Source organism: Balaenoptera acutorostrata, chromosome 10 (assembly GCF_949987535.1).
Source record: "Balaenoptera acutorostrata chromosome 10, mBalAcu1.1, whole genome shotgun sequence".
NCBI lineage: Eukaryota > Metazoa > Chordata > Mammalia > Artiodactyla > Balaenopteridae > Balaenoptera > Balaenoptera acutorostrata.
In genome coordinates, this window is record NC_080073.1 from 75596599 (window position 1) to 75621682 (window position 25084).

Below are 25084 nucleotides of genomic sequence, written 5' to 3' on the forward strand. Positions count from 1 at the left end.
GTGCAGTGGGTGGAGGGGGAGGAGTTGGGGGAGCGCAGGGCAAGTTACATAGAAGAGTAAGAGGAACTCAGGCAGGAGATCCCCAGGCTGAGGAGAAAGCATCCCCTCTGCTCCAGCCAGAAGCCGAACAGGGGGGAAATGAAGGCCTCTGGAGAGGGGGAAGGCCTGGTGACCCTGCCAGCCCAAGTCTGGATTGGGGAGGAAACCAGGGCTTCCTCATGCCCCAAAGGTCAGAAGGAGACATGGGCTATCCCTGGAGTGGGGCCAGAGTCAAGACCCCAGGTCCAGCCATCTTCCCACCCAATACTCCTGTGTTCCCAGGCCCTGGCTGCAAGCTAACCTGGCCCAGTTCCCACGACACCAGCACTGCTGTCCCACAGGCATCAGAAGAGGGAAGCAGGGCTTTCTCAGAGCCCCGGTCTGGGATTGGGTCCATGGGCATGAGCTCCCAGCAGAACAGTCTGAGTCTGTGCTAACAAAGGCCTGCAGGCAGGAGGAGCCGGATGGAGGAGACCCATCCTCGCCTCCAGGAGTTAGGAACCAGAGGCCGAGCCAGGCCCACTCACCACCACCAAATCCCCAAAGCAAGGCCTTGGCAGAGGGGACACGCTTGCACCTGACACTGCTGCAAAATGCAGTTGACCCTTGAACAATGCCCCCCGGGGTGGGGAGTGGGCGTTAATATGCGTATAATTCACAGTCAGCCCTCTGCATCTGTGGTTCACTCGCATCCACAGTTCCTCTGCATCCGCCCAACCACAGACCATGTAGTACTGTAGTATTTATTATTGAAAATTATTCGCCTGTAAGTGGACCCGTGCAGCTCAAACTTGCATTGTTCAAGGGTCAACTGTACACTTAATTATTCAAAGCACCTGTCTGGAGGTTCTCCCTCAGTCTGTCGGGATCCAGGGAGATGCTCACACCCTGTGGAGTCCGTGGGGTAGCGAGGCAAACACCAAGTCATCATTACTGTGAGCTCTGCACGGGGAGGAGCCAGCCTAGAGCTGTGCTTTTTATTTTTTTGCAGTGCAGCTTACAGGATCTCAGTTCCCCGACCAGCGTTCGAACACAGGCCCTCGGCAGTGGAAGCACAGAGTCTTAATCACTGGACCGCCAGGGAATTCCCAAGCTGTGCTTTACAATATTACACTTGGGAGAAGGCTGGGGGGGTGGCCTTCCATAGGCCATACTCCCACTTGCCTCCTACCCCGGCCCCCAGGAATTAGACTCTTTCAGAGAGGATGCCTCTATCTTAGCCTGGTTTCCTCCAAGAGCGGGGCTTGCGGGGGCTTCGGACTGGAGTGTAGATCATTTATTTGGGAAGTGACCCCAGGGAGCAGGAGTGAAGGATGAGGGCAGGAGACAGAGCGAGACAGGGAAGGAGGGTCAGCCAATACCAGGAGGTTTTAGCACATTAGCTACCCCTGTGGGTGACTGGTGACCCGAAAGGGACCTATTAAATAGCCTTAGGAAATGTATCTCAAAGCTGTCTGCCCAGGAGGGCAAATAGGGAAACATTTATCTGTTTGTCGGCTTCTGTCCCTCCATTGAGCAAAAGTGTCCCCGTGGGCTTCCCTTCTGAGGTGTGCACACCGGGGGACCTCAGCAGGTCTCAGGCATCCACAGGCTGAGGTTCTCATGCAGGACCTCGGAGAAGCCTCAGGCGGGAGACGGGAGGCTCTGGGCCCAGGTGAGGCTCCGTCTGATGGCACCTGTGTGGAGGGGTCAGAGTCAGCGTGGGGCGCAGAGGAACTTGGACCCCAGTGTCCAGCGCAGGCCTCCACCTTGCTGCCTCCATCAAGCTGTCAGCACCATTAGCAGCTGCCTGCAGGGCCAGCTTTTGAGAGAAGTGAAAAATATTTTCCTGCAGCCAGAGAAAGCTCAAAGCTTGGCGTCCCAGCGTGGAAGTGGGCAAGTTCTAAGTACACAGCAAGGTTTCAGAGTTCTGCTCTGCTCCGTCCAGCTCAAGGACCAGTCTGGCTTAGCGCCTTAAGTGCTTCCCTCACCAGGGGGCCTAGGCCTGGAAGGAAGCAGAGTCCGTTCTGCCTGGAACTGCAGCCAGAGCCTTCCCCAAAGTGCCTGGCTTCTCCGGGCCCCCGCCCAGCCTCTCCGCACGCACTTGTTTCCTGCCCAGCCAGCGGCCTCCCTTCATTTCTCCAGCATCTCGTTCGGGCTCCTCCACCTTCTCCCTGCTCAGTGTCTCGCTCTTTTGCTGGGCCGCACCCCCAGCTCCCTCCTTCCTACCCGCTGACCCCAGACATTGGCAGGGGCTGCCCAGGCCCCCCGTGGCTTGGCCCTTTCCGAGCCTGTTTGGGGCCCTGCCCAAATCAGCAATGACAAGTACCCACTCTTCCTTCTCACCGACACAAGGTGACCATTGTCCACCACACGAGGGAGGACCATCAGTGTTCACGCTGTGGCGGAGAAAGGATGTTTACCCAGGGTGGTGAGCACCGCCTCACGCTGCGTCCAGCCACTCCACTCCGTGTCACATGCAGGCCAAGCCGGCACCTCACCCAGGCCCACATCAAAGTTAGAGGAAACAGGCCTGCAGGGCACGGAACGGGCACACGGGCTCAGAAGAGGCTCAAAGGCTCAGAACAGACTCAGGATGGGCCCACAGGTGGCCCACGACTTGCGGAACTGAGGCTCTAGCAGGTCTTTCCCCTGTGGGTTCCCTCTGCTCAGGCCCTGAGACACTCTCCTCCATCCCATCCCTCCTTCCCACCTCCTCATTTAATCCTGACTACCCTCCCCACGGCGGGTGTTATGATTCCCCTTTGATAGATAAGGCCACTGAGGCTCAGAGAGATTCAACAGCTTCCCCACAGGGCGGGAAGAAGGGAGGATGGAGAGAGGGAAGGAGGGGACGGAGGGAGAGGAGGGGAGGAAGGAAGAGGGAGGGAGGTCCGCATCAGCACCACTTCTGCAGAGAACCCTAGGATGGCAGAGATGGGAGAGCCAGCCCTGAGGAAGTTTCCAGTCTTCCTGGAAGAAATTCCAGGATGATAAATTGCTCAAGGTCACATGGAGAATCCCCCACTGAGCTAGGGCTTGGGGGTTTGGACCCTGGGGTGGGGTGACCTCGTGGTCACCCTCTGCAGAATAGAAGGAGGTTCTCAGCCAGGACATGCCCATCCTGGAGGCAGGTTGATCCACAAGATCCTATGCCTGGCCATTCCAGCCTGCAACCTTGGTGGGGAGCACACAGAGACGGGGGGCACTGCCAGTTACTCCAGGTGTTTTTTCTGGCTTTGCCCCCTACCCTCTGCCCACACCCTAGAGTCCTGGGCTGGAGCTGAAGCTGGGCCAAGGCCCGTGAGCTTGGAGGGAAGCTTTCCAATGGGAGGTGATGTGGAGAGGAGCTGAGGAGCGGGTGGGCATGGCCTCCCTGGATGTTCAGCATTCTAGAATTGGCGAAGTCCTTCCAGCTCAAGACCTTGTGTCTATGGAGTCTGAGATATGTTTCTCTCCACACCCCCTAGGGTGTCCAGAATCCTACCATGCTGGAGTGAGAAGGACCTCTGAGACCAGCCCTCTAAGGTTTTTATGGCTGCAAACAAACCATTCCCCAACATAGTAGACTAAAACAGCAATGGTTTCTTAATTTCTCACATTTCTGGGGTTTGCCCTGGCTGTCCTGCAAGTCTCACCTGGGATTAGGTCATTGGATCAGCTGTATTCAGCTGGAAGGTCCAAGTGGCCTCGCTCACAAATCTTAGGCCTCCACGCCACCTGCTGGGCCTCCACTCTCCTCCACTTAGTGTCTCATCCTCCAGGGCCTCTCTCTCCCGGAGAACAGCCTAGACTTCCTTCCAGTATGGCGGGAACTAAGTGGGAAGGAGGGAGAGAGAAAGGGAGAGAAGAAGGGAGGGGAACCACTAGGCCCTTCAAGGGCTAAGCTTGGAACAGGCACGATTTCACTTCTGCTGCGTTTTTTCCATCAAAGCAAGTCACAAGGCCAAGCCAGATTCAAGGGGAGGGAAAGTAGACTCTACCTCTTGATGGTAGGAGAAGCAAAGAAGCTCTGACTATCTTTAATCCATCGCAGGGGGGCCGAGTTTCACCAGAGTCAGGAAAGTCAGGTCAGAGCCCAAGTGGCCTGATGGAGACTTGGGCACTTAGAGATGGATGAGGCCCCACCACTGCCCCCAAGACTCTCTCCCATCAGCCCCCAGACCATGACTTTCCCCAGTGCTCTGTCCATGGTGACCCTGGAGACCTGGCCTGCAGGAGGAAGGGCTGGGGTCGAGGCTGCACAGGGAGGTGGGGAGGGCTTGGGCCCCTCTGTACCAACTGTTGAGGTGTCTGAAGTTGGTTTGGGGGGTGGGTCTCTCTTTGTTACAGGATGTGGGGGGAGGGCACCTACTCCTTGAAGAAACCGACCCCACGAAGGCTCTGGCAGGGACCAAGCTCGGGGAGGCTGAATCGTGGGGACAGGGCAGGCTCTGCTTATCTCGATGTCCCGGGGGCCTAGTCCCGGAGGACTCCAGGTCCCCCTTTTCTCTTCTTCCAGGTGTCCTTTGCGCAGTAGCTGGTCTCAGCAGGCCCAGGCATTGGGCAGCCAAGTCGGTCCCTGAAGACCCCCAACTCCCACCCCTACCCTCCTGGCTTTCATCTAACTTATTCATGCAGCCATCTGACAGCTACTTATTGAGCACCGGCTGTGTGCCAGGTGCTGCGCTAGTCACTGGGGCTCTATCAGTGAGCAGAATAAACAGAATCCCTGTCTTCCTGGAGTCCAGATTTGAGGCGAGGGAGAATGTTTATAGACAATAAACAAAATAAATAAGTAAATTACAGAGTGCCGCATTCATTTCCTGTGGCTGCCATAACAAATTACCCCAAACTTGGTGGCTTAAAACACCAGAAATTCATTCCCACACAGTTCTGGAAGCTAAGAGTCTGAAATCAAGGTGTTGGCAGGGCCACGCTCCCTTCACAGGCTCCAAGAGGGGAGAATCATGCCTCTTCCAGCTTCTGGTGGTTCCTGGCAATCTTTGGAGTTCCTTAGCTTGTGGCAGCATCCCTCCAATGACCACCTCCATCTTTACGTGGCTTTCTCCCCCATGTCTCTTTCTTTTCCTCTTCTTTTAAGGACACTAGTATTGGATTTAGGGTCCACCCCAAATCCAGGATGATCTCATCTCAAGAACCTTAACTTAAGCACATCTGCAAAGACTCTATTTCCAAATCAGGTCACATTCTGAGGTTCCAGGTGGACCTCAATTTGGCGGGTGGGGGGCACTATTCAACCCACTATAGTCATATTCACAGGTTCCAGGGGTTTGGACGTGGACCTACCTTTTGCAGGACCACTCTTCCACCCACTACAAATATATTAGAAGAAATAATTTGAGGTTATTTGGAGAAAAATAAAGCATAGTAATATAGAAGGGAGGGTGTAGGTGCTGGAGTGGGAAGGGCAGACTGCAGTATTAAATAGGTGGTCAGGAAAACCTCACTGAGAAGGTGATATTCAAAGACCTAAGGAAGTGAGGGGGTGAGCCATGTGCATGTCTGAGGGGAGAAGCATCCAGGCAGAGGGAACGGGCAGTGCAAAGGCCCTGAGGCAGGAGTGTGTCCAGCAATCTGAGGAATAGGGAGCTAGAGCAGAGTGAGTGGGGGGGGCAGAGTGGTAGCAGAGTAGGATCACATGGGGCCATGTAGGTCACAGGAAGGACTTTGGCCTTGACTCTGAGGAGAGACAGGAACTGACTTTGTTGTCACAGCATCACTCTAGTTGCTGGGCTGGGCATAGACTGTAGAGGGCCAAGGACTGAAGCATAACTCAGCTGCCCACTTCCCGCCCCCACCAAGGCAGCCCCCGGGCAGCAGGCCCTTCTTAGCTCTGGAGTGGCTTCCCAGGACTCTGTCATAGAGAGGCGCCTCTGATCCCCTGCTGCCGGACCCCCCTGCCTGCCCACAGGGCTCAGGTTTCCTCTTGTCAGCTGTACCCACCAGAGCCTGGAAAAGTCAGCTTTCCAGAAAGATTTCATCATTTTCCATTTGGAAAAATTTGCTGCTCCCACCACTCCCTCCCCTGCTCCCGAGGCTGAGACACTCAGGAGCTCAGAGGGGCCATGGGCAAGGGCACACGGGGCTTCCAGCCTGCCCCATGGCAGCCTGGGACCAGACTACCCCATCCCCCCACTGGCCCGACTTCCACCTGGGGGACCCTCCCCCCGTGTCCTCCATGGACTCCCCCAGTCATAGTGCTCTGCCCTGGCACCTCTGCCGCCTGCTAAGTGGGTGGGCACTGGGCAGAGGCACTGGAGAGGGCTGTGGAGGAGGGGAGAAGGGTTGGGTGTCCCCCTCCGGGGCTCCCTCACAGAGGCTGAGCCACTGCTGGGAACCAAGCACCTGCCTTCACATCTAAGGTAAGTGGAAACTTCCCTTAGCATCTCTGGACCCCAGGGTCTTCTCCTCCATAATGTTCCTCATTCCCATTGCCATTGTGGGGCCCCTTAACACAGAGCCTGTCAGTGTTTGCAGAGCCTGGCAGCATTTGCAGAACCTGTGGTGGTTTGCAGAGCCTGTCCGTGTTTGCAGAGCCTGCTTGGTCACGGAGGCTGTTGCTATTTACTGAGATCGTTTCCTTTGTTCCTCCAGGCAGCCTTTACCCATTGCACAATGGTGGCTCATAAAGTTACCTCTTCCTCCCTCTCCTGCCCTGCTTCACACCCCTCGCTGCAGTCTCCCCAGGGATCCACAGGGCATTTCCCCAAAGGCCCCAAGACTCAGACCTCCAGAAATCTCACAGCCAATCCACACTCCCCAGTGGGACCATATAAGCTGAGATGTGGGGGGTTGGAGGAGAACAGAGGGGCCACCCCCTTCTAAGCTGAAGTCCTGAAAAGAACATACAATTTGAAGCCAAGCTGACCTGGGCCTCTGTCACTTCCTAGCTATGGGGCTTTGGGCCTCCTCTCAAGTTTCTGAGACTCAGTTTCCTCATCTATAAAATGGGGCTGCATTAAGACATGTGGCAGTGTGAGATTCACCTGATATAATGGGTAGGAAAAATTCGTGAATGAAAAGCGCCTGTGTATGCTGGATGTGGGGCTTCCTTCTTCCGCAGAACATCTCCAAGGGTTAAAGAGGCCCTGGGCATTCCTGTCATTAGCTAGCTCTGAGTGGTGAAAATAAGCCCACAAGGGTCTATGGAGGGAGTTCACCTCACCCAGGCCCTGGCTGAGAGCAGAAATCTGTCAGGAACTTGGAAAGAGTCAATGCAGGAGCCCTCGGCCACTAGCCCTCCTTCTCCCCCACCCTCAATGCTTTGACAGTGAGTAGGAACTGAAGGGACAGGTCTCCCCTAAGGTAGGGGCTATGCCTCCCCCCTTAGACTACAGCTCCCTGAGGCAGGGCTGTGTCCCCCCTCAGACTGGGGTTCCTTTCCCCTCTCAAACCCCAGGATGGCGATCTAAGCATCAACCTCTCCAACAGTATTCGTGCACCACTGAGTGACCACCCAAAGGAACAAGGTGTTTGGACCTGACAGACAGAGGCGCAGGGCGGGGTGGGGTCCTCCTGAGGAAGGAAGTGCTGATAAAAGGTCACTTCTCTGACCACTTGGCTCAGGACAAACTAGAGCTGTAATCAGAGAATTCAGTTTGGAGCCATCAGCCAGCTGGCTTTATTAAGTGCCTGCTGTATGCAAGGCCCACTGGCAGGTGTTTTGGGAGAGACCAAGAGGATCTATATGCAACGTCTGGGCTGCTGGGGAGACAGGCCTGGGCACTGCCGGGAGTTGAGCACTGGGGTGGCCGCACAGACACAGGGGTCTGGGAGAGAAGGGAGAAGTGGGAGCTGCAATCGAGCAGCCTCCTTAAAGGAGACCCTCCTGGGACCAATTCTTGGGTCCAGGTTGAAGAAGGTGGACCTGTGGCCTCAGAGCTTTGGCCCTTGGAGAACCCCTGAAGGCCCCTCCCCATCTCACCCACCCCTCTCCCCACAGCCCTCAACTTATCTGGCAGCCTTGGTCCATGTTTTCCCAGGAGCTGGTCCTCCCCCATCCCCTGGGGCCCACCCAAGGCTGAGCCCTCTCTCTCCTCCTGCTCCTGCCCAGCAAGTCCTGGCTGGGCCAGGGGAAGCAGGGGAAGGAGCTCCCTCAAGATCCTGCCGAGGGCCCCTTGGGATCCAACTCCTGGCTCCTGAGTCTCCCACCCTCCACCCTGAATCCCCCATAGCCTGGAAATGTCTCACAAGACAGGTAGCTGGGATGCTCTAGAGATGGAAGGAGGAGCCCCAGAGGAGACCTCTCTTCCATCCCCTGCCCCGACAAGGGGCAGTCACACCCAAAACCATCAAAGGAAGCAGATTCTATAACCCACCAGGAATGGTCTATAACCCAGACCATTCCACTTTTGCTCACTGCTAGCAAGTTGAAGCCAGCTTATTTCTCAGCCCTGCCCGGGTTCCTGAGCAATGAGGAGCTGGGGCTCCTCAGAGATGGCTTCACTCTGGGGCCCCTAGAGGTAACGATGATGAGGGAAGGTCAGTGTTGACTCAGCCTCAGGGATCCCAGTCTGATGGGGGAGACATAGCCCTGCCCTCTAGAATATTCTACTCCAGTGGGGGAAATAGAGCCCCTGTCCTCTGGCAGCCCCCAGACTGAGCAGAGAAACGCAGCCCCTGTCCCTTCAGGGTGGTCTGACTCAGCCTTGAATACCTCCATCCTCATCCAGGGAGTAAAGACGCAGAGGTCACCATCTCCTGCCGTAGGTAAGAGTCCTTCCCATCCCCACCCCAAAAAGGACTAAGGATAGGACAGGCACGGAGCAGGAAGGGAACTTAGAGACCTGTGTCCCAAGTGGTCACTGGCTGGCAGGCCCCTTCATTGCCACCTGTGAGGCCCAGGCTCTCGCAGAATCCTGCTAAAAAGCATCCTCTCCATGCAGGAATGGACCTCGGGGGTGGCCTTGCCCTGTCCCATCAACCCCTTCCCTCACCACAGACACTGATAGTGCTCACAGACAGGCCCGCAGGATGAGGGAGCAGGGGAGGCCGATAAGTTGACCTTCCTCCAGCTCCTGTTTTGGCTGGAGGGCTGGTGGGCTGTTTGATCTGAGGGCCCAGGATGGACAGGGGACCCTGTGTGGGAGGGGCTCCCAGGCCCAAGGCCCCAGTGGGTTGGGACAGCCCATCCCCTGGCAGGAGGGCAAGTGCACCAGAGCCCCTGCTGAGGTTCCCTACTGCCAGTTCACGGCTTCTCTCAACTCCTCAGGATACCCACTTCACTCCGTGGTCCCCGCCCCAGGAGACGCAGACAGAGGTCCCCTGAACCTCCCCAAAGCTTCCACCACCCACCAAGTTGCCATGGGCTCCTGTTATTCTCCTGCCTAGAAACCTTGCCCCCAGCAACAGGGAAAAGAGAAGGAAGGATTTGTGTCCCCAAGTGAAACTAATGGACAGAGGCTGGCAAAGATCTCTCCAAACCCCGTCCACCCACTGCTCAGTGGCAGTGCGGTCGAGTGATAAGATCCAGGGAAGATCACGTTCAGTTTGGGGGAGTTAAACATGATCTGTGTATTAGATAATTATAGGAAATTGTTTGTTTTGTTCAGCGTGAGAATGGCTTGCTAGTTTATATAGAAAATTGGGTTAATTTTTGAGAGATGCATTCCGAAGTGATTAGAAGTGACATGTCATAATGTCAATAATTTACTTTCAAATATTTCAGCTCCCAAAAACAAGAAGCAAATCTGGCAAAATGTTCATTGTTCTGTCTTGGTAATGGGTGCTTGCAGGGTCATTGTACTATTCTCTCTACTTGTCTGAATGTTTAAAGTTTTCCACAATAAAATATCCCCCCAAAAAATGAAAAAAGAAAAAGGAAACATTGTACCAACCTGAATTTGAATACCAATGCTACCACTTTCTTGCTGTGTGACCTTAGGCAATTCACTCAACCTCTCTGAGGCTCATTCCCTCTACACTTAAATGGTACAACTATACTCCTCTCAGTAGGATGTTGTGAGGATTAAAACATAGTAACTAATGGGGAACAATGCCTGGGACATAGTAAGTGCTCAGTTAAAAACGGTTATTTGTGAAATGCATGGAGGGGAGGCTGTCGAGAGGAGCTGTCTTCTCAAACTCTGAACCTCAGTTTCTCAGCCCTCAATAAGCAGTAGTTAATGATATTACTTAGGTCAACAGCATCGTGCCCAGCCCATAATCCATGCCAGGGGTTGTGTTGGATGCTGGGGAAGAGAGAAGGCTGGGGGGTACTCTTTTTTTTTTTAATAAATTTATTCATTTTGTTTTATTATTTGTTTTTGGTCACATTGGGTCTTCGTTGCTGTGCACGGGCTTCCTCTAGCTGCGGCGAGCAGGGGCTACTCTTTCTTGGGGCGCGCGGGCTTCTCATTGCGGTGGCTTCTCTTGTTGCGGAGCATGGACTCTAGGGGTGCAGGCTTCAGTAGTTGTGGCACGCGGGCTCAGTAGTTGTGGCTCACGGGCTTTAGAGCACAGGCTCGGTAGTTGTGGCGCACGGGCTTAGTTGCTCCGCGGCATGTGGGATCCTCCCAGACCAGGGCTCGAACCCTTGTCCCCCACACCGGCAGGCAGATTCCTAACCACTGTGCCACCAGGGAGGCCCCTGGGGGGTACTCTTAATAGGACCAATGGACACCGGTTCCTTACAAGGAGCGCTGAAGTTAGTGGACACCCTCCCCATTTGGTACCCAGCTCAGGAACAGAGCAACCCCTGCTTTGGCCATATCCAGTCACTCAGCTTTGAGAACAGTCAGGGCTGCGGGATCAACCCCTCAACATCCACCATGGAAGAGCACAGGGAGAAGTGAGAGCCCCATTGCGAGGACAAGGGCAGTGGGGCACGCAGCGCGTAACGGGAGAAGACCAGCGCTTTCCTATTCTGGGAGGCAGGAGGCAGCAGGTGGCTGGCTGGTGCTGAGACATGTGAGCACTCCTGTCAGGACGCCATGTGGCCAGCAGCAGGGAAGCCTGGATCTGCCACGCATGGCCTAGGCCCCAAGTGAGCCCACCGGCCAGGAGTACTTGTGGCCAATGGGGAAGGGAAATCTGGTTTCTCCATCACAGGGGCGTTCTCCCTAACACAGCTCAGGAGAAAAAGGCTTCCTAGAACCCACCCACCCCCAAATTCCCCAGGGAAGCAGGTTCCAGGGCCTGGATGTTCTGAGGCGCTTGCAGTCTGAGTGGGGAGCTACAACATTTGCACTCCAGGAGCTCCTAGTCTGATGACAGAGCTTCTGCCCTGAGGAAGCCCCCAGTCTGAGGGAGGAGATACAGCCCCAGCAGGCGAGGGCTCCAACTGAGCAGGGAGGCTGGCCACAGCGGAGGTGCAGGGGCCGGAGTGCTCCGTTAGGCTGGTGGCAGCCCACGATGCTGCAGGTTCCTTTGGGAGCCTGGTTATTTTGGGTGGGCAGGAGGAACAGGCAACTTCCCAGATTAAAATAGCCTTCCCTGGGTGTCATTCCTGAGACAGGCACAGTTCCCAGCTGAACGCTTGTCACATGGCTGTGTTCCTCCTGCCCCTCCCAGGCGGGCAGGGCAGGGCCTGGATGGTAGTGCTACCCAGGGAAGCGGGGAAGTGCAGGGAGCAGAGATGAGCCTTGTTTCCTAATCAGGGCAGTGTGGGAATGCAGCTCTGGTCTCCAGGGCCACCAAAACCTGCCCATCACTTGCCCAACTCCTCCTTCCTAAAGGGGCTGCCAGCCCCCTCCCTCAGGAAGCTTTCCCACGCTGACTCCAGCTGTAGGAAGCCCTCTGGCTCCACCTGCCTCCCCAGTGCTGTGGCCAGTCAGTAATTTCCCGAGGTCAGGGGCTTCCCTTCCAACCGGGGCTCCCCGAGGGCGGGGCCGCGTCTCCCCTCTGACCGGGGCCCCCCGAGGACGGGGCCGCGTCTCCCCTCAGACCGGGGCCCCCCGAGGACGGGGCCGCGTCTCCCCTCAGACCGGGGCCCCCCGAGGACTGGGCTGGGTCTCCCCTCAGACCGGGGCCCCCCGAGGACAGGGCCGCGTCTCCCCTCAGACGGGGGCCCCCCGAGGACGGGGCCGCGTCTCCCCTCAGACGGGGGCCCCCCGAGGACGGGGCCGCGTCTCCCCTCAGACCGGGGCCCCCTGAGGGAAGGGCTGTGTCTCCTCACCACCCTGTTTCTGGTCCAGTGGGAAGAAAGTTGACCCAGGACTCAAGAGCCCTGGATTCTATGTGACTCTGGCATCACTTTGCCCTCAAGGGCAGTAGCCTGCCACACATGGCTCTTAAGAGCAGAGATACTCTGGTCACAGATCCAGGTTCCAACCCCAGACTGGACACTTCCAGGCTTCATCACCTCAGGTCACTTACTCACCCCTATGACCCCCCACAGGGTCGTGAGGGCAGCAGTAGCTCCTGCCCACCCCCCCGGCAGGTGGTAAGGCTTAAGTGAGATAACGCACAAGAGATTTGGCACAGTGCCCGGCAGAGGGTAGGGAAAAGGTGAACCAAAGAAAGGCATAGCGGTCCCATTCTCAGGCCAGTTGTGGGTTGGGCAGAGCCCTAGGCTCCATGACCCTGGAGTCCGGGGCCAAGACTGGCCCTGGAAGACCACAGAGTGACCTAGGTCACCAGCCAGGCCAGGGCTATGCTAGGATTCTGACCTGCAGTTCTAGGAACAGGACTCCGCCTGACTCCGTGATAGCGCTTGCTCGCCCTTCCCCCTCTGCAACTCTCCCTCTGGCCACCCAGCTCCAGCTGTCTTTGGTCCCTGTCTCCCACTACGCCCCCTGGTTTTCCCAGCCCCTCTCCCACCTTGTGGAGACATCCAGCTATCCCGTACATGTGATGTCTGGCGTGGCGTGACCCCTCTGAGCTGGGCAGGGGACTGGGGCCAGGCCCACAGAATATAAATATGTCCTGGGAGTTTACATTGTAGGGACCAGGAGTACACACCAATCAGCCGGCTGCTGTCCCTGTTTATTCCCTGGGGGTTCATGGCCAGGGCGGGGGGCAATCCTCAGGTGGCTGCAGCTGTGTGGATATCAATATACCAGGGACCCCAGAAAAGGCTGCAGGCCTCCCAGGCCCACCCCCTCCCGCCATGTCCCAGCTGCCCTTCCCCTACCGCCCCCCATGGACCACACCACGGTGCACGTGGGAGTCTGAGCACAGAGTGGCCTTCCCAAGCTTGCGGTGAGGGACCCCTTGGCCCTCCTCCCCTTTGGCCCCCACCCTGCTCCAGGAACCCAGATCAGACCACAGTGTGTTTTTTCAGGTCAGGCCAAGCTAGACCTCACTCGAGCCAATCATTATTAAGACTGTCCCTGGAACTTTCCCAGGGTGTTTAACTTTTCTGAACACTTCCCATTATCACTCAGCATGTTCACCGACCTACTCAGGGAAGCAGGCTCTGCTAGGATTGTCCATTGTCTGCATAGGAAGGTTGAGCCCCAAGGGTATACTGGCCCTGAGTCCCATCCAGAACTGTCTGTGGCGCCTGTGCTCAAGACAGACAGAGATGATAGTCTCACAGCGGCCAGCGTGGTGATCCACTTTACAGATGAGAAAACTAAGGCTTGAGGTGAATAAGTGACAACTTGCCCATAGTTGCTTCACTGATGAAGTCAGGATGCAAACTCAACTCTGCCTGGTTCCAACTTCCCCTCATGGTCCTTCCCAACCCACCACACACCCCTTACCCAGAGATCTCAGGCACCTTCTGGAAGCAGGTAGGGAGACAGTTCTCAGAAAGGTTCAACTCTTCCTTCCCTCCCAAGATATTCATATTGCAAAGTCAGAGTGTATCCAGTAATATATACATTTTCATTGACAGCACAAAGCCTGTGTTAAGCATTGGCAGGAGGAAGGACTAATAATAACAGCAACAGGGCTTCCCTGGTGGCGCAGTGGTTGAGAGTCTGCCTGCCAATGCAGAGGACACGGGTTCGAGCCCTGGTCTGGGAAGATCCCACATGCCGCGGAGCAACTGGGCCCATGAGCCACAACTACTGAGCCTGCGCGTCTGGAGCCTGTGCTCCACAGCAAGAGAGCCCGCGATAGTGAGAGGCCCGCGCACCGCGATGAAGAGTGGCCCCCGCTCGCCGCAACTAGAGAAAGCCCTCGCACAGAAACGAAGACCCAACGCAGCCAAAAATAAATAAATTAAAATAATAATAATAATAATAAACAGCAACAGCAATAGCTAGTGTTTATTGAACACTTGCTGTGTGCCTGCTTCTGCTCTAAGTGCTATATATACAACAACTCAGGGACCCCTCACCACAACTCTATGAGACATGGTATTATTAAATCCAATTTACAGTTGGGAAGACAAAGAGACCTGGCTTGTCCCAGGTCCCGCAGCTAGAAAGTGTCAGAGCCAGGAGTGGGACCCAGAGCCACCATGCTCTGTGTAGGATATCTGGGTGGAGGCGGCCTTTAGAAAGCAGTTTAAACAGTGTGGGTGTGAGTACACAGACACACACACACACACACAGCAACCAGGGAGGGGACGGGTGAAGCTGAGCCACAGTGTACAGAAGTAATCTGAGTAATGCAGGGTAGATTAAGGAAAGGTTCCTGGCAGAGATGGGTTGTGTGTCAGGGCTTAAAGGAAGTGAGAGATACAGACCATTCCCAACGTGTGGGACCCTGGGCAGAACTGATTTCCAAAAGGTTTTGAACACAGTAGGTACTGAATACGTGTTCTTGGAGCGATGGAGTGGTGATAACGCGGTGGCTGTGATGGAAGGATCAGCGAGGAGAGAAGTGTGGTGATGCTCAGGATGATGGCAGTGATTTTGTGATAGAGGAAGTGACAGTGGGAAGGAGATGGAGGTGTTGGTGATGGTGGTGGTGGTGATGGAGATGGGAATAGAATTAGTGATAGAGGCAAAGACATAAAATCCATTTCCTTTACACTCTTGTACAGCCCTTTATAGTTTTACACCAGCCATCACACATTCCTCATCCTCACGGCTAATTTTGGGAGGGCATTTTTATCTTCCTTTTATAAATGATGACAATGAGCCACAGACAAGTCACATTCTGCCTGCCCAAGGTCACAAGGCCAGGAAGCTAGGCCAGGGTCTCTGCCTTCAGGGCCCCTCCCCACTTGGAGTGGGGGGCCAGGGCAGCATCGTGATGCCGTGAGTGAGTAGCGAGGCAGAGGTCCTCCTGCGCTCCCAACACAGAGGGCTCAGGGGTCCTCGGTTTGGGGGAGCAGGGAGTAGCAGGACTGGGTTACAGAGGAAGCGGTTCTAATCCCAGTCCCATCGCCCACATGCTGTGACCTCTGGGCGGCAGCCAAGGCAGATGTCAGCTGCCAGGTGACAGCGGGCCTGTGGGGCAGAGCCAGGGCGGCCTGGCGGGAGCCCCACACACCAAGAGGATGAAGTCAGGGGTGGGAAATAATCCTGGAGTCAGAGGAAGGCTTGCTTGGGGGTGACATTCCTGGAAAGTTCTGCTGTGATTGGCTTGAGGTTGGGCCTTCTGTACAGGCCTTCCCAGTCAGGAGCGAGTTTATTAATAAACCCTGCCCTGCCCTCTGCCCTCACCCTGGGTAGAAGGCAGGGCTTCCTGGGGCTTCTGGCCTCTCACCCCAGGGGTGGTGAGTCCCACTGTGGGTGGGAGGAGAAAGAGACTGAGCCTTTAGGTCTAGGCAGGGGGTGCAAATGCCCTGCATCCTCCAGACTGCATTCCCCGACCCCCCTGCAGCCCCAGGGCTCCTCTGCTTCTGGAGGCTTCGGAGAAATGGCGAACAGGGGTGGGTGGTGTGCATGTGAGGTCATGGGGCTGCAAGCATGCATGGTTGGGCATGCAAACGTGAGCGCCTGAACAGGATTATAAGGGTGGTAATGGGCTCCCAGGGGTACAAACGTGCAAGGGTACCTACGCGTGGTTGGCCTGGAAGAGTGAAAACCGTGTCTCAGCAGCTGCTGAGCGTGTTCTGTGTGTGCCCTTGTGAGCCCTGGGTGATGTGGTGGGGGAGGGGGGCAGTGGGGGGATGACTGAGTGTGAGGGGTGCTAAGGCCTTAGGAACAGGCAGCCTCCCCCCAAGCTGCTCCCCACTACAGCTCATTAGCGCCAAGGCCTAAATTTACCGCCTCCACTTACCCACCCACTGGCTATGACCTCATTAAGCTCCTGCCCCTTTCCTAGGACGATGGGATGGAGGGGAGGAAGGACTCCTTGGTCTGCACTGCAGGATCCCCTGGGGAAGGAGGGAAAGTCCTGGGGATAGGGTGGAGGGGAGACCAGGCACAGAACTTAATATAGTCACAGGGCAGGCCGAGGAGGATGTCAGCTCCTATTACACCTGCCTCCTCGTCACCATCATATGACCCAGCTCCTGCTGGCAAGGCCTGGGTGGGTGAGAAGCACCTGGTCCTGGGCCGTGCTGAGGGCCACCCTGCACACTGCCTTTCTATACATCCTTAAAGGAAGCCCCTCTCCCAGCTGGTTCTCCTGGCAAGAGGCAGGGTCCAGCTCTCCATTCAGCATGGCTCTGGCATGGCTTAGCTGGGTGGTCCTGACTCCCACCCAGTGGGCCAGGCCAGGAAGCAGTGGAAGGGGTGGGAACCTCTAGAGCTGATTCCAGCACAATCGCTAAAGGAACAGGTCCTTCTGATCCACGCCCTCCCCCGCTTCCTCCCTCACCCCCCAGATCCATGGTCCCAAACTAGGGCACACCTATGGCAGAGCCCTGAGCTAGGCAGAGCAGTCAGAGCCACGGTGAGGGGCAGCAGTGGCCAGGAAAGCAGCACCTGTGCTATGAGTCAGGTTCAAGACAAGATCCTCCCCTAAACCCCTCCTGCGTAGAAACGCCAGAGCCCACACTGACCAGGAGACACAGCCTTGCCCACAGGGAGCCCCAGTATGATGGATCTATCATGCCAAATCCCCTCCGTTGAGCTTCCTGTGTGACTTTGGGAATTTGCTCAACATCTCGTAGCCTCAGTTTTCTTGCCTGTGAAATGGCAACACTGCCACCTCCCTCAGAGATACTTAGTATGTGCCTGGCAGATAGCAAAAGCTGCATAAAAAGGTAGCTCAGCTTCAGTGTGGGCTTTTTGTGAAAGAAATTATAACATTTGGTCTTAAATTGGGAAAACAGGTTGCAGTGGGATCCTCTGCACACCCATTCCCACCCAGAGCTGCTGAGACACACCAGGGCCTCCCCAGGCAGCCCCCGGCTCAAAGTTTACAGTCGACAAATATCCTGGAACGTCAGCCACAAAAGGGGTTCCAGGTCCAAGGACACCAGTGCAGCATGGGGACATGGCAGGCTCTGCAGCCACCCACCCCAGAAGATGCTATCCAGTGGCTTCTGGTCATTGACTTCCTGGGGACCCAGTTTTTTTAATTGACTTTTTTTTTATTGAGGTGTAAGATTTGTGCATCAAATTGCACAAATCTTAGGGGTACAGCTTGGTGAATTTGTTCATGTTTGTACGCCCATGTCACCCCCACCCAGATCCAGCACAGAGTATTTCAGCCCCCCAGGAGGCTCCCTCAAGCCCCTGTCAGTCAATACCATCCCCCCCAGGAGAGAAGTGACCAGTATTCTGACTTGTTTCACCACAGATTGGCTTGGCCTGTTCTTGAACCTCATGCAAACGGACTCCTAGAGCATGCACTCTTTGTGTCTGACCCTGTTTATTGGACATGAGGTCTGTGAGGGTTATCCACATCGTTTCTGCAACACTAGTTCTTCCTTTTTCGTAGCTGAGTAGCCTTCCATTGAATGGTTATGCCACAATTGATTTATCTGTTCTGCTGTTGATGGACATTTGGTTGTTTCCAATTTTTAATGAATAGCATTAAAGCAACCGCAGCCTTCTTAGACACGTCTTTTGGTGCACATAACCATGGCTACCCATTCTTGAGAACAGATTTTGAGGGGGATGCCTTGGTAAGAGCTCCAGGGAGGGAAGGAGAGATGAAAAATTATTGAGCTCCTGCCTGGTGCCGTGAGCCTTTTTGTGTCCACTGAACTAGTCACCGGGGAAGGAGGACAGAGACAGAGCAGCCCCTAAAAGGGACTCCACCAACCTCATTCCTGCGCCTAGAGCCACTGTGAGTGTGTGAGAGTGTGTGTGTGTGTGTGTGTGTGTGTGCGTGCGCATGATTGTATTCATTTCCTAGGGCAGCCATAACAAACTATACCATAGACCTGGTGGCTTAAAACAACAGAAGCTTATTCTCTCACAGTTCTGGAGGCCAGAGGTGCCAAATCAAGGTGTCGGCAGGGCTGGTTCCTTCTGGAGGCTCTGGGAAGAGTCTGTTCCACGCCTCTCTCCCAGCTGCTGGTGGTTGCAGGCAATCCTTGGCGCTCCTTGGCTTGTGGCTGCATCACTCCAAGCTCTGCCTCCGTCATCACGTGACCTTCTTCCCTGTGTGTCTCCGTATCTCTTTGTCTACAAATCTCTCTCCTAAAAGGACACCAGTCATTAGATTAGGGGCCCACCCTAATCCAGCTAGATCTCATCTTGATTACATCCACAAAGACCCTGTTTCCAACTAAAGTCACATTCACGGGTACTGGGGACAAAGACGTCAACATATCTTTTGACGGACACAATTCGACCAACAACAGCGATTATGACTCTGCAAGTTTGTGTGTCGTGTACCTGAGTGTGTGCGTGAAATTGGGTGTTTATGTGGGTGGGTATAAGTGTGAGGGAGCAGTGAGAGTATGTGTGCGTGTGCTTGTGGGAACACGGCTCTGGTTGTGCTTATGTGGCTGCGGACATGTGTACAAGAGCATGTCTGTACCTGTGGCCCTGTGTCCGTGGCTTGGACAGCCTTGCTGAAGGGCTGAGAAGGGTGGCAAGGCAGCATGAGGGCCTCAGGCCTGGCTCCCTGCTCCCAGCTGGGGCAGCCCCATGAATCCAGAGGGCGGAGGGCTCGCTGTGAGAAGCAAGGACAAGGGTGTTTGCTGAGCTGGGTACAGACTAGTAGGCTGAGGCGGTGGCTCCCGGCAGCAGCGTGGTTCCCAGGTCCTCTTCCAGGAACGTTCCTAGAAGGCCCCTCCACCCAAGCTCCCGTCCCCTGCGCCCCATTTGCCTGGATGGGGCGGTGCTGACTGACTCATCCCCTCCCAGGGCTGGAAGCCAGCACTCAGCTACCTGTTGGGCCAGTCAGGTAGGGGCGGGGCAGCCAGACAGCCCCTCCCAGGCCCTGCCCCCAGGCCAATCCGGAGCAACACCCTACTAGCCCCAACGCCTGGCCAGGGCTGGACGCCAGGAAGCGGAGAAAACCAGAGGTGAGCACATGCTCAGGTAAGGCCCTGGATGAGAGCTGCTTCTCTCCTCAGGGCAGCTCTTGTGGGCAAATCCACCACCCAGAGACGGGACATAGGGAGGGTCTCCTCAATAGTTATGTGGGCTGGGCACCTGCTCTGAGCCAGTTACCTCCGTTAAACTTCCCAACCAAGTTTAAATGGTGTCCTTAATATCCCCGTTTTACAGATGCAATCCCTGAGGCCCTAAGGAGTGATGATCTGCCTAAGATTCCACACCTTTCTTTAAATTTGTTGGAACTTTTTTATTCTCTCTGGAAATCCATACCCTGCCCCACCTCCAGACTCAGACCACAGCTGCTCCCACTTGCCCACCTGCCCACCACACACCCTTCCCACCCTTCCCCAGGAAGACACTGAGCCCATGGGGTGGGATGGGGGAGGGGGGCGTGGTCTCTCATCCCACCCTCCTGGGCTGGGCTCCTCTGTCGTGTCCTGGTTTTGGTTTTGGTGTGGTGGTAAGCTTGTTGCCTGTGAGCATGTCGGTGGGTTTGTGTGCACGCCGCAGGAGGGGTCGTCTGGGCACGTGGTATACCTCCAGGTGGGTTTGCCTGCCAGGGACACCTGAGCGCATGGCTGCAGCGGGACACACACTGCCCAGGTTGGATCTGTGAGTGTGCCCAGGTGCAGGTGTGCGAGCCCCCCGTGGGCATTCAGGAAGAGGCTGCCCCCTGCACGTTTGGGTCTCTGCAGAGGGCCGTCCCATTGCTCCCCCCTTACCAGGTCACTGCCACCATCCTCAGTGCACAGATTCCCAGGCCCCAGGTGAGAGCCTGGTGAAAACTGCCTATGACTGAGGACAGAGACACCTGAATCTCAGGCCCAGACCCGCTCGCTCTGCTCCGCTCGGGGCTGAGGTGCCCTTGAGCTGGCATTGCCCCACCCAGGCAGTGGGAGTGTCCTAACCCAATGGGATGGGGTGACATGGAGGGAGGAGGGAGCAGCGAGGTTTCTCCCGCCCCCAGGAGCACAGGGTCCCCAGATGAAGAGCTCAATACCCCAGCGCTCAGTAGGCTGGGGGGGGAGGCCCTGCCAGGACTTGGCACTGACTACAAAGTGTGGGGGGGCACCCCCCAGCACTCCGGCCGCCGGCTGGCCTGGGGGGAGGGGCTGTGACGTTCGGTGGCCTCATGCGGTAGCTAATTGCTGACCTGATGACTGGGCGGCCTGAGGAGTGGGGTGATGCCACTCGAGGAAGCAGGCCTCCTGGCTCAAGGAGGGGGCCGTGTAGGGATGGAGCAGGCCAGGCCTGTGCTCTGCAGAGGCTGAGGTGGCTGTGGCCGAAGGAGCAGGGGGTGGGGTTGCTGAGGCTGTGATCGTGGGAAAGGGCTTCTCCCCGGCTTCCCTCAGCTTCTAGGGAAAAGAGTTCAGAGGCTGGGGCGGGGGAGGGCGGGGGGGTGGAACAGGGGATTTGGGAAGGGGCTACAGTGGGGGGGGGAGGAGATGGTGGCCAAGACTTCCTCTTGCTTCCCCTCGCTTCCCCTCCACCTACACTCCCCCCACCTTCCCATCTCTCCCCACCCCCACCTTTGTCCCCTCTCTGGCCCCTGTGGCCCAGGTTGGTGAGGAAGGAAGGAGTGCATGGATGTCTCTTTTCATCACAAGACCCCCAGGCACAAGCAGCCTATTTGGCCATACCTACCCTGCTGAAGGCCAGAACATCCAGGAGATGTGGTGAGACTTCAGCTGTCCTCAAGGACAGGAAGAGAGGCACAGAGAACAGCACAGGCAAAGGCTGGGTAATGGGGTTTGTGAGGTTGATAGAGGATGGAGGCTTGGCTGCAATGGTTATGGGGAGAGAGGAGGTGGGCAGGGCCATTCTGCACCGAGGGCCACACTATCCCTTCCTGCCAAAAATTGTCGGTAACCAGACTCAGAGATTCTCCCACATGCTGGCCATGGCTTCTGCCAAAGCAGGCCTGGCCTCAACTCCCGGACAGGGGCCAGGCCTAGGTCAAGAGCCACACAGGATGGGGACCCCACCTCCCAAGTCCCCAGGTCCATCAACCCTAGAGAACCTGCAGCCCTGAGTGCCAAGAAACAGGACCCATCCATCTGTAGGTCAGTCCTCTGGGCCCCTAGCGCCCCCTGTAGACAGGAAACTACAACAATAGGGGGAGGGGCCGCCACCTGCTTGGAGGAGGAAAGGAGACAGACTTGCCCTCAAGGAAGCACACAGACACCCCTCCCCCCGGCACTAAGGAACCTCCAGTGTGATGAAGACACAGACATTGACCTCAAAGCTCCAATCTGAAATTGAGCTCCGTCCTCAGGAAGCTCCTATTCTGATGGAGACGTGTACTCTACCATCAGAGCTCCATTCTGAAGGATGAAACACAGCATTGGGCTTCAGGAAACTTACAGTCTGAGGGTAGAGACACACAGCCCCACTGAATTTTTAAGGAGCCCCCAATCTGTTGCAGACACAGATTAGACATTTCGGTGACTCTAGGGCTGCTGGAAAAGCAAATACAAGCCGTCCAGTTAAATCTGAATTTCAGATAAACAACGAATAATATTTTAGTATAAGTATATCCCATACAACACATGGAGTATACTTATACTAAAAAAAAAAAGTATTCATTGTTTATTTGAAATTCAAATTTAACTGGACGTCCTGCATCGTTACTTGCCAAATCTGACAACCCTAGATGCCTCCAATCCGAGGGCGGGAGGACCCCCCAGACACGGAAATGCAGGTAAACATCTGAGCTTGCTCCTGCTCCTGGAGCAGTGGAGGGGCAGGAGGGGAGTCCTGGGGCGCCGGCTCGCAGCAGTTTAAAATTCCTTCCAGGCCAGATCCCTAATCCCTCGGTGCACAATGGCCGCCTTCTCCCCCGCCGCCCGCGCCCACGCCCTCCCCCGCGGGGCCGTGGCAGTGCCACCACGGGCCTCTTTAAGCCCCTTTGAAGCCGCCTGAGCCCCGCGCCGCGGGAGGCCCCGCCGCTATGCCAGCTATGCCAGCTATGTCCCCGCCGCCGCCGGCCACCACCGCTCCCCCATTAATGCTGGCTAATCTGGCTAATAAATAAACTCCCCTCCCAGCCTCGGCCCCCCGCTCGCTCCTCCCTGCTCTCCCGGAATTGATTTCAGGGCTCAGCTAGAACAAGCGCCCCCACTTCCTTCTGATGTCTCTGAGTGTTTTTTTCTCTCACTGCCCTAGGTCTGTTACCGCGTTGCATCTGCATCTCTTTCGGTCCACCTGCGCGCGGGGAGCCAGCCACATGGCTGGGTGCAGGGCACCGGACTCGAAGCCTGGGGAAGAGCCGCAGGACTGAAGAGCGCCCCCTGGAGGCGGAAGGAGGCCCGGGCCAAGCCCCCTCTCTGCCCCGCCCCAGGCCCCGCCCCGGTCTGTCCGCGGAAGTGGGGAAGCACTGCGAGTAGCCACGGGACGGGTGACTCCTTGCCAGGAGAAGGCGCCGGCGCCTCCCGCGGCAGGAGTCGCTTCTCCGCGGCCTCTTTCGTCCCCTGCGTCCCTACCCGGGCTTCCGAAAGTCTGACTCAGAGCCGAGCCCGCATCGCTTCACCTCCTACAACACACCCGGAGCGCGCGGAGAGATTACAGGATTGCAGGGGCACGGCTAGTGCGCTGTAATTACCTACCGCCGCTCTCCTGCGCGGCGCTCGGCAGCACGGGGACCACGCGCCGTAATTAGGCCGCCCCTCCCGGGTCCCGGAACCCGTCCCCCGTCCCCTGTCCCCAGTAGCGTGCGCGTCGGTTCCTCCCGCTGCTTCCTGCCGCCCTCCGGGACTGCCCCCTTGGTCCCAAGAGAGAGCTGTGAGACCCCCACCTGGGGTGGGGGGGAGGGGAGGACTTGGAGACCTGTCCCTAGGCCTGAAGTGGGGAAGCCGGCCCCTCCCCTCCCGTAAGCCTAGAGTCTTTGAGATCTCCGCAGGAAGGGACTGGAAGAGTGGGGAGGGGGCAGGACCCTCTCGTAGACATGGTCACTGAGGCCGATTGGAAAGTTAACTGTCCCGGGCGGGGGTGGGTAGGACACCCGGGCAATAGTATCCCATTTTGCACTGAAGCCTCAGAAAAGTAAAGCCTCTCAGGGAAGACCACCCAGCCAGAACTTCCAGATCAGCTCATTTAAGGAGCCGGACAGGCTCCTTCCCCTGACTGGGGAATTACATTCCTGCGAAGAAAGGTGATACCCCCGCCGCAGACGGGAGTGCTGGCAGCCGACCAGCTGTGGCCTGTTGGCCACAAGGGAGCTGGTGAAGTGTGGCTCAAGTCTTCCATCCCAGGAAGGGTGGGAGGAGGCCCTGAAGACACAGAAGCCAAGCCTGGTGGCCAGCACTTGAGGGGAGCAACTTGGCTGTCAGCTTCTTTATCCAAACCAGGCTCGAACCTCTCCACTATCAGGAATTTTTTCCTGATGCCCAGGGGGTTGCAAACTGATGGCCTTGGGCCAAGTTTAATCTTTAGTGAGGTTTTTTTGACCTTCAGTGAGTATGTGGTTTTTATATTCTACGGACAATATGGGCTGCCCTCCCCATTGGCAAAGGCCAGTGTGGCCAGACTAGGTCCCCAAAGGCATTTGAGTTTGAGACCTTGATTTAGACCAGCCCACCTGGCCTGTGCCTTTACCCTTTTCCTCATTTTCTAGGATCTCAGTCTGCACTATTGCACCTTTGTAGTTTTTGCATGTTTCTCAGTAAGCGTGCCAAGATGAGTGCCCCTCCGAGCCCCTCTTTATGCTCCCTACATGTGGTGGCAGTGGTGGTTGCATGTGCTTCTGGAAACCCCTCTGACAGCCACTTTTTTCATCTTGAATATCAATCTCTGCCTTGGGTAGGCACCAAATCTTTTCCAGCGGGGGTGACATGGTATTTTCTGCCATGAGACTAGAGGTTCCTTGAAAGCAGGATATTGGATCTCTCCCTTAGACTGGGATCTCACTGAGGGCTAGGGGAATGGGGGGTGGAGGTAGTATCTTCCATCATAGGGAGCTCCCTGAGGGTGTGGCTGTGTCTCCCCTCAGTCTGGAGCTCCTTGAAGGCATTGGATTGTCCCCTCAGATGGGGCCTTTGCACCCCATCCCACCCCTCTGGCTCTCGGCTGCACCCAGGCATTCCTCCCAGGACACCGTTTGTCGCACTTCGATGAATGAAACCTACTAAGAATAACTCAGTCCTTGTAGTCTCTAAAGGACAGGAGTGTTGGAGGGGGCGGGCGGAGACTGGTGATTGAGGAGAGGCTGGTGGAGGATGGACACAACTATTCATTCAGTAGCATTTTCCCAGGTGCCCATCTGGACACTGGCAGGAGACACGGGGTGCCACAGAGCCCCCTACTGTGCTATTCCTGCTGTTGCCAGTAGGGGGATGGCTACCGGACTCCCGGGATAGAAATCCCACCCCCCTTCTTCACAGCCTTCCCACCCCAGAAGTCATCACCTCAGTGCCACCCAGCCCTCTGTATGCCTGCCACCAAGTCCCTCTGCCTGGAAGTCAGGTGCTTGGGGTGGGGGTCTGCTTCCAATGGGACAGGCGCTGTGGCAGGGGGTGCCTGTGGAGCAGCCTTCATCTTCCTCCTGCGGAGAACTGTCAGACTGACCACGGGGGAATGGAGAAGCGGTCTCAAAATGACAGGAGGGCATTTGGTGTTCTAATTGGGGGATGGGGTATGAGTGACCCAGAGGATGAACCCCTGTCCCCCACCCCCACTCCACTCTTCCTCCCTCATCCCGCCCCTTTCCACTCCCAAACCTCAAGCCTCCAGTTAAGAACTGAGGGAACTTTCCAATGCAACTGTTCTCCCAGGCACTTCGCAGGGGGCCCGTGGGGTGGGGAGGCTGTGACCTTAACCCG

The 25084-nt window shown here is 56.3% G+C and overlaps 1 protein-coding gene across 1 annotated transcript; it reads left to right on the plus strand.

The window, feature by feature from the left end:
* Positions 1-20851: 20851 nt before the first annotated feature.
* Positions 20852-22926, plus strand: LINC03040 (long intergenic non-protein coding RNA 3040). The gene is given in 5 exon segments (XM_057555769.1): positions 20852-20893; positions 20896-21009; positions 22434-22633; positions 22681-22774; positions 22777-22926. Coding segments are annotated over 5 exon segments (600 nt in total).
* Positions 22927-25084: the final 2158 nt, after the last annotated feature.